The sequence below is a fragment of the Oculina patagonica genome, chromosome 2 (assembly GCF_052425735.1).
Source record: "Oculina patagonica isolate OP01 chromosome 2, crgOcupat, whole genome shotgun sequence".
NCBI lineage: Eukaryota > Metazoa > Cnidaria > Anthozoa > Scleractinia > Oculinidae > Oculina > Oculina patagonica.
In genome coordinates, this window is record NC_135759.1 from 18,816,408 (window position 1) to 18,828,531 (window position 12,124).

Here is a 12,124-nt window from a genome sequence, read left to right on the forward strand (position 1 = left end):
TTTATACTAGTTAGAGAAGTCAAAATATTGCAATAAAGGTCAACACACCCTGGATAATAGCCAATTGATGAGATATTAGATATAAGAGGCAAACCTCATTGCTCAAGTATACACAATAATGCAAGTGAACCGTTATGCCTCACTGGAAAATTTTTTATGTTGAACTGTTTCAGGTTCGTGTGCGAATCATAGAAGGTCGTCAGCTGTCTGGCTCCAATATTAGTCCAGTCGTCAGAGTCACCGTGGCTAATCACACTCGTCAGACTAAAGTCAAGCACTCAACAAACAAGCCTTTCTATGATGAGGTGAGCTGATCAAATAGAGTTTATGAATAAGTCCTGCTGTACGATATTATTGTTTTACTTTCACTGTGAGCAAAATTTATTAATGGAGAGCTTTGAAGGGTGCTACCCCCATCAGCATTAGAACTATCTGTGTTGCATGTATTTTCCAGAATTCTTTACTAGTTATTTTTTCGTGAAAAATTGTCATTCGTTTGGGTTACTTTGGATCACACTACTTGTAAGGGAAATATGTTTTAATATTTCGTATGGTGTTTCATTCTTTAGTGTTCTATTACTAATATTTTTCTTGACACCATCCCAGTACAAATGTAGTACTGAAACACTGTTTCTTATCAATGGATGACTTTTTATTGTATGCACTGGAAATAGTTTTCACGCAACTGTGTCCATAAATTTCTTGCCTCTTTAGACCTTCTTCTTCAATTTCCAAATGTCACCATTAGAGCTGTTTGATGAAATCATCAGCTTTGAGGTAAGTGAATTACACAAGAAAGTAATATAATTGTGACATATTTATTGTGGTTTAATGGTGATTAATAAATTCTGTACATAGAGTAGGAACTGAACATTATTTTCAAAATTATAACTTACAAATATAACAGGATGTGCATACTACCGGTAAATGTTTTTTTTATCATTTTTGCAATTTGTATTAAAACAGGTGTTTAATTCAAGGAAGCTCAGGGCGAATGCCATGATTGGTTATTTCAAGGTGTGTCATTAATTCAAAACAACTTTAACACAAAATTTTATTGTTGTATTAAAATTTATTTGTATTGAATGCCCTCATTTAAAACTAAATAAAATTATTCCACCTTTCAAATGTTATCATGCAGGATAGAAAAATTTCAAACCTAAAATTTTGTTTTACTTATGAAATTGTTCCAAGAAACGAATAGGATGGGAATACTGACAATTAACAATTGTTGGATGAGGTTGAGCATGATAGCGATAATTATCAAGGCCAAAGTTTCTGTTATCTGCCAAAGCCGAAGGCTGAGGCGGAAACTGAGGCCTTGATAATTATCGCTATCATGCGAAAACCGAATCCAGTAATTGTTTTATTATGCACATTCCTGAGCTGCACTTGTAAAGACAAGATCGTGCCCAAAAAATGATGAATGCATAAAACTTCTGAATGCATAAAACTATTGTCTGTAGGTATGACGTCACTTCTACATATGTAAAATCTAATGTCTGTAGGTTTTGACGTAAGAGAAACAGCAAGCAAGAATTAGCTGCGTTCTTATAGCCAATCAAAATCAAGCTGGTGACACCAATGTGTAATAATGTAGGTTAATGGTCTGAACCCAGGAGTGAGAGTACTAGCAGCTATGAAATATCACACAATACAAACTAGATTCAGATGTTAAAATCTCTTGAAAAGTATTTATTAAGATATAAAAAAAAATGATTAATTGTCTTTGGATTTCCTTTGTAGAGTGATATTGGATTTTTCTATGATGAGCCATGTAAGTACCATACAGATAGAAATTTAATAATAATATTTTACCTTTTGGGCCTCTGTTTGAGCAAATCGTTTTATCCAAATTAGACCTGACCCAGGATTTTTTTTGTCTTGGTTAAAAATATTTTGTGGATCACTTTGCACAATATTTTTTCTATGTTTTTTTTATTCCGAGCTGTGTAGGAATTTTTTTTCGTAATAGTCCCCCTCCCCCCAAAATATAATGGTCCATTTCTCTATTTCTCTTATAATAATTAATTATGTGCATTAGTTGCTGCTATTATGATATTATTGTAAATTCCCTAACTGATTGGTCACAGGGGGATACCCTTTAAAGCACCAAAGGCAATCATCATTAAATCATTTAAACTAGTAAGACTGGTTTTCAATAGCTCAGGTTTGATCTATCAAAATTCCAACATGTATCTGAGGCTTTCTGACAAAAACTGAAACTTTTCAAATATTTTTTGTCTTTTAATTCCACAAGAGACGACTTGATACAAAGAAAACAGAACAAATATTAATAGAAGTTGGGCAAAAAGCCTTAATGCCAATTTTGAATTTTGCAAGCTCTTGACTACTAGATTAGGAATATTTTGGTGCATGCCTTTACCTGTCTTTTAGAGATGTTTTCTTCCTTCACAGCCCATGTTGTTCTGCGAAAGTGGGTTCTTCTCACTGATCCTGATGACAAGATGGCAGGGGTTAAGGTAAGGAAATTATGTACATGGCAGTATACAAGTGTAGATCCCATGCATGGATTTCTTACCAGTTGGTAATCAGTTCTGATCCTAGCCAACCCTATTGTTTTGGGGGAATTTGGGGGAGGGGGAAAGGAAGAAGGAAGGGGAAGGAAAAAAATAGCGTAGATCAAGGAACAGCGAGTACAAATGTATTATTAATAGTATTTACATCAAGCTATACCTAGCTGCATGTAGTAGTGGATGGGACATTGTTTTCAGGTGCGGATCCAGGAAAAATGATCACCGTTTCACGATAACAGAAGCGCCGAAAGCGCAAACCTCCAGGTCGGGGAACATGTTATTACCATGTTGTACATTAACGCATAACAGGAAAATATTTTTAGTTTTTAATGTTAATGTTGGTAATTTTGTATGTCAGACCTTGCAAGAATTTAGTTATAGATAATAAAGTAAAATCTAAAAGTAATAGTTTAAGAGCAGAATAACTTGCTACAAAGCTTGAGGTAGCCTATTGGCTGATATGGTTGGTAGGAGACTATGGTCTGTTCTAACAATCAAAGTTGATGGAAACCAAGAGTGATTGACAGATGCAACCTACATAATGCAATTTGGAATGTACGGTTTCCAATAGGCAGAGAATTGGCTGCACTTTGTACTAAAATTGGTTCAGGTGTGAAATATAATTCGGCTTTACTGCATTTACACTCTTGGTCACCGTTCATCATTTGCAATTATAAGCTTACGTCACAGGCATGCAATACGTACAGAAGCCATTAGAGTGCTATAATGTTAGCGTAATTTAATTATTCCATTTTAACACAGCCTTTATATAGTTATTAAATAAGGGGGCTTTCATTTATAAGTGCATGGGGGTGGTGGCAAGATTGTGGGGGGGGGGGGGTACATTATTTTGGAAAGCTTAATGGGGGGTTACAGCATTAATTTATAGGCAAAAAATAAGTAAACAAAAAAACAAGGTGAAATACTGGTGGAGTGACATTTTTTGCATACCAAGGAAGGAAGGTGGGGGTGTTTGGATAATATTTGGAAGCCACTCCAAGTGATTTTGCCAAGCCCTTCCCCCATGCTCTAATAAATAAAAGCCTCCTTGGTGGGTCTGAGCATGCTCACACTGATCCATAATCAGGTATTGTTTAAAAACATAGTTTTTTTAGATATTTTTTTAATATTTTTTTATGGAAAGGTAATATTATAGATTGAGATTTAATACCTTTTCACTGAATACTGTATGTTTGAGATTGATTTCTATCATTACATGTCTGAGTAGTTGCATCAAAGCCAATTTGATTTATTCCATCTTTGTAAAGATGGGTAGAAATGTAGGGACGGATCCTGGTATTTGATTGGGGAGGAGGAAGGGGGTCCAAACATTGATTCAGAAAATGCTGTTGAAAAGTTATTGCATCGTTTGCACATTATATTCCTGATTTAATGTCAGTCTGCCCTTTGCATGATTTTCACTCATAAACAATGCACCCTTGGAACATCTTCCTTTGGTGCTTGGTACCATAAAATAATAGCATTTTTGAATATGCCTGGAATTTAGTTTGGTGGCAAAACGAACTGTATGTTTTATTAAAATAAATTTAACCAGTTGAATAGGATATGTGATCACGTTGATGCAAGAATTTCAGTGTTAAACAAGTAGTTAAAACAATACAGACTGATGTGTTTGGGGTTGGGGTGAGGTCAGTACCCCCTGGACCTTTCCCCTAGACCTGCCACAGGAATGCAAAGCTTGCAGAGTGACAGGTGAAAACTGTTGCTTTTGTACACTTTGCTTATTTTGTAAGTGACTAATTAAAATATCAGGAAGACCATGACGATGACAATGAGGAGACACCCAACACAGGAAAGTCAAGAGGAGCAAGCGGCAGAAAAAGTGGCGGAATTCCAGCAGTAAATATCATGTCACTGTTTCATCACAGTTATTTTGCTCATTTGTTAAACTCTTGATTGCTGAAACATTAAATATTGTAACATTGGATTGCAACATTTGAAAACTTTAAACTCAACCTAAATTCAATTCCAAAAATAAATGATTTTTTAATCATTAAAATTTTTGAAGTGAAAAGACATTTATCACAGAAAATAATTCAGAAAGTTTTGATGAACTGAAAAATAAAAAATAAAAAATTAATTGTGACAACTTGTGTGACAATGACATAGTGTATTGAATATGAATTTCAGAACTTAAACTTATACGTTGTATTACATTGTATTAAAAAAAACTTAAAAGGCTTGATTTAAAAGTTTGAAATGGTAATAAAAGAAAGCTTTACTTTCAATAGCATTTTGATGGAAGTTAATTTACTATCCTAAATTTTTGCTTTTGTTGAAAATGACACTTGATTACTGTAATTACTACATTGTGAATGGAACTAAAATATCATCAGGTGCAATTAAAAACATGACCATTCCGGAGGCATGATGTAAGGATAGCTATAAACACACAGGCAAAGAATCTCAAATGCACAAATAAAAACTCAGTCCTAATCAAGATAGACATTTGTTCTGACGTGTTGTACATAATTAAATGATATTGACCTTAAGCTTGTAACGTATCAAAAAAGTGCTTTATGTTTAATAGGATGCTCCAATAATAAAATGTTTCTTTTTTTGCTAATGATGTTGTAATTATTTCAGTTGATTAAACTCTGCAAGTCATCAATCTGAAAAAGGCACATATATGTGGTATAAGTTTAATATTAAAATGTTTGTATGCTTACTGGTAGTTTTAAATATTTTTTTCAAGTCTAGACCCAGTAAAAAAGTAATTGGATGTCACATTTTTAACGAGTTTATTAATAACAGAAACATTTTCCAATATTTTCTGCCTTAGTTAAAATCTGTAGTGTCATCTAACACAAACTAAATATTGCCATTGACTTATTCATAAGAATTAGAATATCTTTGTTATATACAAGCGTCATGTTTTAAAAACATTATCTGTATCTTGTAACACAAGTTACAGTAACTAATAAAATATGCTTTCTGTGAAGACTATTCTTATTTAAATTTTTAATGTAAAAGATTTTGAAAGTAGGGTCCCTTCATTGAGCTGCATGTATGTTAAAAAAATTGAGTAAAATATTGTAAGTTTTAATATATTATAGAGCAAGAAATAACAGGGAAATACAACAAGACTTTACCTTGTCGACCTTTTAAACCCATCAACTTATAAACTTGTATTTGTGTTTCAAGAAAGGTGCTTTTGCTTGTTTTAAATGCAAACATGTTTTCCCATGTTATTTTTAAAGTGTTCTGCCAGTCTTGTGTAAAATTCAATCCTCCAAGTTTGAATTAAGGCATAAGGATTCAATTAAATATCTAGTTTTAATTCTAAGTGTATTACTAAGAGTAGTTCCTGTTACTCTAAAGGTCATCAAAAAAATAATTATTTAATATATGTTATATATAATTAAAATGTATAAAACAATAAATGTTCTATTCTTGGAAATAATAAATATGCATTTATTAACTTCTGATGCATTGCGTGTAAACACATTCAGCAGACATAAATGATTACTTAAAATGCTAAATGTTTGTTCATTTTATTCCATTCACTTATTATTTTCTTATCACACTTAAAGTATTTTTTTTTTGGCATCCACTCTAATTTCTTTTTGCACTTTCTTTCCCTTCAGTCTTAACTCTTACTTATTTCTAAATGTTTGTATCAATTTTTCTCCAGGGTTATGTCAAAGTCACAGTCATGGTTCTGGGCCCCGGTGATGAAGCTCCGGTAAGTTAATTGCTATTTATACCAGTTTGTTGCTTAATAAAAATAACAGTAGCACCCGTAGGGAAGGATGAGACAAGATAATTTTCCCCTGGTTTTTAAGAACAAGTGATAATGCTCTTAAAACAAGCGAACAAACAAACAAACAAACACACAAATGCTTTATTAACAAGTAGAGGGTTTAATTCAAATGGAGAGTATCATGCTGTAAATTATGCAACCTTTTTTGGCTTTTAAGACTTTCAGACAGACTTCTTTTATATATGTCAGATATATATCAGCTGACAGTTATAACAAAAACATTACCTATCATTCTATCATTGTTTTATACCTTCAATGCTTTGCAAAATTGCTGAGAAACTCCTTCAAAATTGGATACGCTCTATTTCGTAACCCTTTAGTACAGACTAATATAACAGATCCTTCTTCCTTTCCCCCCCCTCCCCATTCCAATGTTGCGTAAAAAAGTTTCAGTGAACATTCCTTCAAAGTTCAACATTGTGCGGGGGAGAGGGGGGTGGAAGGATATAAATGTCACGCGCACTCCCATGTCACGCAAATAGATGCCACCGTGTCAAGTCTTTTTAAAAGAGATTGTCTAAAACCGCTACCTGCAAGTAAAAGGCAATAAACTCAAGGCGAAATTCATATTAAAAGAAACTTGACATCATTTCCATAAAAAGAAATGCTGGTTCGATAAGAATTCTTCGAAAAATGCAATTCGAATGCCACTTAGGAGAAATACCACGTTAGAACAAATGGAATATTTTTCTCTCCTTTGTGACGACATCAAATTTTGCAACAAAAACGGGCGATGGTTTACAAAGGCCGAATAGATGCCAAAAGAAAGGCATTGGCGCACTTGCTACGCGTTCAAGGGAAAGTCAGTGTAAAGGAAATAACTCGGAAATGCGGGATGTCCCTAGCAACGTTATATCGGACTCTCAAAATGCAGGAGAAAACCGCCAAAAAATCGCCTGGGAGGCCACGGAAAATAACTGCGCGTGATGAACGCCAGCTAAAGAAAACCATAGAAAGATTACGGGAAAAAGAAGGAAACTTCTCTTGCCGAAGAATAGCAATGGAATCAGGTGTAAATGAAGTTTCCCAAAGCACAGTACATTGTATACCGGACTCTGACGAGGATGGGATTCAGGTATGCAACAGCAAGGAGAAAGGGTGTGCTAAGCCGTTTGGATAGAAAGGGACGCGTAAAGTTTGCGCGTGCATTTTTACAACGTTATAATCGGGATTTTTGGAAGGAAGATATTTGCTTCTACCTAGATGGAGTCACCTTTTATCATAAATACAATCCAAATGATCAAGCTCGTGCTGCGAAAGGAAAGATTTGGAGGAAAAGAGAAGAAGGCTTAAAAGCTGGATGTACCGCAAAAGGATCTCATGCAGGAACTGGTGGTAGAATTGTTCGCTTTATTGTTGCAATATCTTACGGACAGGGTGTAATTTTCTGCCAGCAATACAAACATTTGAACGATGACTTTTTTGCTTCTTTCATAAGGAAGAATTTCCCTCGAATCTATCGAAAAAGCCGTAAGCCACACTCAAAGCACTTCGTGCAAGATAACGATCCAAGTCAGAACAGTGCAAAGTCACGCGAAGCTTTACGGGCTGTGGGCGCAAAATTATTTAAAATCCCACCGAGAAGTCCCGATCTAAATCCCATCGAAAATGTTTTTCACTTAGTTAAAAGAAAGCTAGAACGGGAAGCGCTTGAAGAGAATATAACATTTGAGACATACACTCAATTCGCAGAAAGAGTTCAATCAACTCTTTATGGTATGAGCCGTTGCTCAATTGACAACATAATTGAGTCTATGAATAAACGCATTCATTTAATTTTGAAACACAAGGGACAAAGAACGAAATACTGATTGCATTTCGTATACTGAAGTAAACTTGATTTTTACGGCTTCTATTAAAACGTACATGGTAGTGTAAAATGGAAGTATTATTTACAGTTGTGAAATCCAACCCGGCTACATTCTCTTTGTTGTATTTGAAATGTTTTTAAAAATGTACTTCTCACGCGTACTTTTGTAAACAACGAATAACAAATAAAAAGTATCGTATTTGATGAGATATTTGCCTGAAATGTGGCTATCATATCTAGTTAACAACAGATTTGGTAACGGTCTACAATCATTTCACGGTCTACGGTAGAGATAAAAAGATAACTGAAAGAAAATTATTATCTTACCGTAGACCGTCACTGTAGACCGTCATACAACGTGTTGATGACCTACGCAGTTAAAGATCATTCTAGTAGAGGTACTTCATTGTAGAATAAGAGATGCAAAGCACCTTGGACAACTAGGAATTTCTAGCTGCTCATTTTGCGGAATTTGGTAATTAAAGTTTAGTATTTTCCAGCGACAAGACATCATGTCTGTTTCCCTTTGATCAACAACGCAATGTGTTTTGTAGTCTCCTTTTCGTTTTTCCTACTACTTTCTCCATCCCTACATGGCAAATAACCTTCATTCTCTTCAACGTCGCTGTTATATTCCTGAAGACACTCCATGAATTGATCCAAGCGTCCTGAAAACAACAAGATAAGCGTATGTTGCTGTGCGTTGAACTTAATAAAGCAATGCGCTAATTAGGACTGAAATCAAATATCTACCTTTCGATTGTCGATTTTTCCCCTTGAAATAAAACTCCACCACAATAACAACCAAGAGAAAGATCTTTGAAATATAGTACATAGGAAATCAGGTTTCCGCACAGCTAAATAACGTTTTGCTTAAAAATTTCGCTTGCTGGCGTCATTCGCACCACGTGCAGCAATTCACATGATGACAGTAGCCGCGTAAATATCTTATGTCAGCGGTATCTCGTAGTCGCTTGACACAGTAAATAACCATCTCAACACGTTAGCAATAAATGCATAACATAGCTGGAAATAACAGCTAGGTAACAAGAACGTTTGCAATTCAATTAGACCACTTTGTTGTGAAATACGAATGCAGATTTGTAATCGGCTATATTATTGTCGTACACTTCTGTCAATATGCCCAATTCAGACAATGCCCAAAAACCTGCTTTCCTAGCACAGTTTTCCTATACGTTGTCAGTCTCATGTGAAATAGTCCTTACAAATAATGACATGTTATATGCAAACATCGCACACTGTTGCATTCAAATCAGAATGTTCTAACTGCAAATAGTACAGTAAATGTCTCATAGACAATGCTTTGCAAAATTGCTGAGAAACTCCTTCAAAATTGGATACGCTCTATTTCGTAACCCTTTAGAACCGACTAATATAACAGATCCTTCTTCCTTTCCCCCCCCTCCCCATTCCAATGTCGCGTAAAAAAGTTTCAGTGAACATTCCTTCAAAGTTCAACATTGTGCGGGGGAGAGGGGGGTGGAAGGATATAAATGTCACGCGCACTCCCATGTCACGCAAATAGATGCCACCGTGTCAAGTCTTTTTGAAAGAGATTGTTGGCACATACGATATCATCACCCTCATCTTAAATATTCAAGTTTAAGCTTTATGCAGTTTAGCCTTAATAACTAATGGCTTTCACTTTTTTTTGCAGTCTACCTCTAAAAGTGTAACTGAAGATGACACTGATGATATTGAGTCGTAAGTACAGGCTGGCAGATATTGTATATTTTTTCTTTTTAAATGTATAGTCATTTTGGAGGCGTGTATGGACTGGCTCAGTTGTTTGTATGGCAGACCCAGACATTAAAATTGCATATTCTCCTGTGCTATGTCATTTATTTTCACATTCCCCCTATACACCCGAGGTGCAGTGGCCCAATGATTAGTTTGCTGGATTCTGGATTGAGTGGTCCAGGTTTGAGCAAGATGCTTACTCTCATAGTACCTCTCTCTACCCAGGTGTATAAATGGATACCCGCAAATTTACTGCTGGAGGTAACCCTATCCCATCCAGGGGGAGTAGAAATACTTGTAGCTTGTCACTTCATGCTACTTTAACCAGGATAAGCTCTTGCCTGATGTGCCATTAGGCATGAATGCATACCTTTTTTACCCCTATCTACCCAGGTGGACAAAGTGTTGGGAGGGGAGGGGGGGGGGCTGACTTAAGGCTGGGGGAAACCTGTTAGACTAATGTCCTTCAAGGCAAAGTAACAATATGCATACAGTGTAACTGGTTGCTGTTTGTTTTAGAAAAATGGACTTTCTCTTGGCTTCTTTGAAGTCTTTACTGTCTTGCCAAACTAAAGGTTAAGTCAGCATTTGAGCCTATTATTAGTCGTGGGGGTTAACTTGGATTTCTGTGGAATGAAGTGACTAGGAGTAATTAACCCCCCTCGTGGGATGCAAGTACATTGCCGGTTTACCCCCAGCCTTAAATTGGCCAGTACCTATTTATATACGTCTGGGTGGGAAAAAAGTTCTGTGAGAGAAGTGTCTTGGCCAAGATCACAAGTCAATGGCCCTACCAAGGCTTAAACCCAGACCACTCGATCCGGACTCCAGCGTGCTAACTCTTAGGCCACTGTGTCTTCCTATTCACCCATTTTCATAATTTATATAACATTAGCTTTTGTCTAGTACTCAAGCTAACTAAAGTCTGCCTAGTAGTACCTTCTCGCATGTACCATAAAAATTCAGGGCTTGATACCACAAATGTATCCTTTTAACAAATTTCCCGTGCATTATTATTTTAGGAACTTGCTGCAGCCTTCAGGTGTGATGCTGCGTCCAGCTGTTTTCTCACTGAAAGTTTACAGAGCTGAAGATATCCCTCAAAGTAAGTTATCAGTCATGGGACACAGCTTTGTTAGGGTCACTTTTTGTGGCTGCTGTTTAAACCTCGTATATTTTGGGTACACCTCATTGACATGTGAGGCATGTCTGGTTGAGCCGAAATACCCACGGTAAGACTTAACAAGCCTGATCTGCAGCCAATAGCATACAAAAAACGTATGAAACTTTTCTGTACCCAAAGTCTGCCAAAAATCTGGCAATAAAAAATCATGTCAGCAACTTATTGTGGCATGAAATCAGGACAGTTGAAAGGGCTCCTGAATGGTTAGTAGGCAGGACTGTATATATATACAGAACTGACACAGTGCAAATTTCCCATAGTCTTCATCTGCAACACCTTTCTGAATTGCTGAAGTTATGACACAAGCTGTTTCATGGTGCAAAGAAAGTAGATTTTCTAGGTTGCCCTTTGGGCAATGCAAGTTGGAGTTATTTGTGCTAGCTGCAAGCCTTTCTTGTTTGCCCAACAGGAAAATCCACTAAACGCGGGCTATCAAACAGGACTTTCTTTACATACTGAGTGTGTTACACTTTTGTGGTGAAATGCTGAATAGCTAAAGAAAATCAATACTTTGTCAAGCAGACAAATGACAGAGTAAAAACTATCTTAATAAATTTGTTACTAAAAATACCTTTACTCCACTGTTGTAAATTGTAAAGTTGACTGAGTTTATCTTGTTATCTATCCTAGTGGACTCTGGGTTCTTTGAAGGAGTCAAAAAAGTTCTTCATGTTGGAGAGGTAGTCTGAGTATTTTTGTTTAATTGAAAAAAGATCGCTAGATTTCTAGAATTGGCAATGGCAAAGCTGCCTGTCGCAGCTTATACCTCGCTTATACCTCCTAGCATATGTCAGGAAACAGGTGCAGTGGAAATAATCATTATACTTACATGAATGTAAAGGAAGGGAAATTGTGCAAAATTGCCAAATAATAGAAATGAGATCAACTCCTGAAACTGTACGTCTTGATAACTACTGGTCATCATTGAATCAAGTTTAAAGTTTTCTCATCTTCTTTTCCCCTCATTTTCTCAGTGATGAGATGTTTAGTTTAGTGAGTACAACTTTAAGGCACTTTTTTAAATCCTTGTTATAGTAGACACGAATTGT

The 12,124-nt window shown here is 35.9% G+C and overlaps 1 protein-coding gene across 4 annotated transcripts in view; it reads left to right on the forward strand.

Annotated features, from left to right (window-relative positions):
• Positions 1-12,124, forward strand: part of LOC144643374 (myoferlin-like) — a 74,098-nt gene that overhangs the window by 12,550 nt on the left and 49,424 nt on the right. For 2 of the 4 annotated variants that reach the window (XM_078502584.1, XM_078502585.1), the window contains exons 7-16: positions 174-305; positions 715-777; positions 967-1,017; positions 1,747-1,777; positions 2,419-2,483; positions 4,311-4,397; positions 6,193-6,243; positions 9,810-9,856; positions 10,915-10,997; positions 11,706-11,755. In XM_078502584.1, the coding sequence (XP_078358710.1) occupies positions 174-305; positions 715-777; positions 967-1,017; positions 1,747-1,777; positions 2,419-2,483; positions 4,311-4,397; positions 6,193-6,243; positions 9,810-9,856; positions 10,915-10,997; positions 11,706-11,755 (660 nt within the window). The remainder of the gene's footprint in view (positions 1-173; positions 306-714; positions 778-966; positions 1,018-1,746; positions 1,778-2,418; positions 2,484-4,310; positions 4,398-6,192; positions 6,244-9,809; positions 9,857-10,914; positions 10,998-11,705; positions 11,756-12,124) is intronic. The other 2 variants (XM_078502586.1, XM_078502587.1) reach the window with 1 other exon arrangement.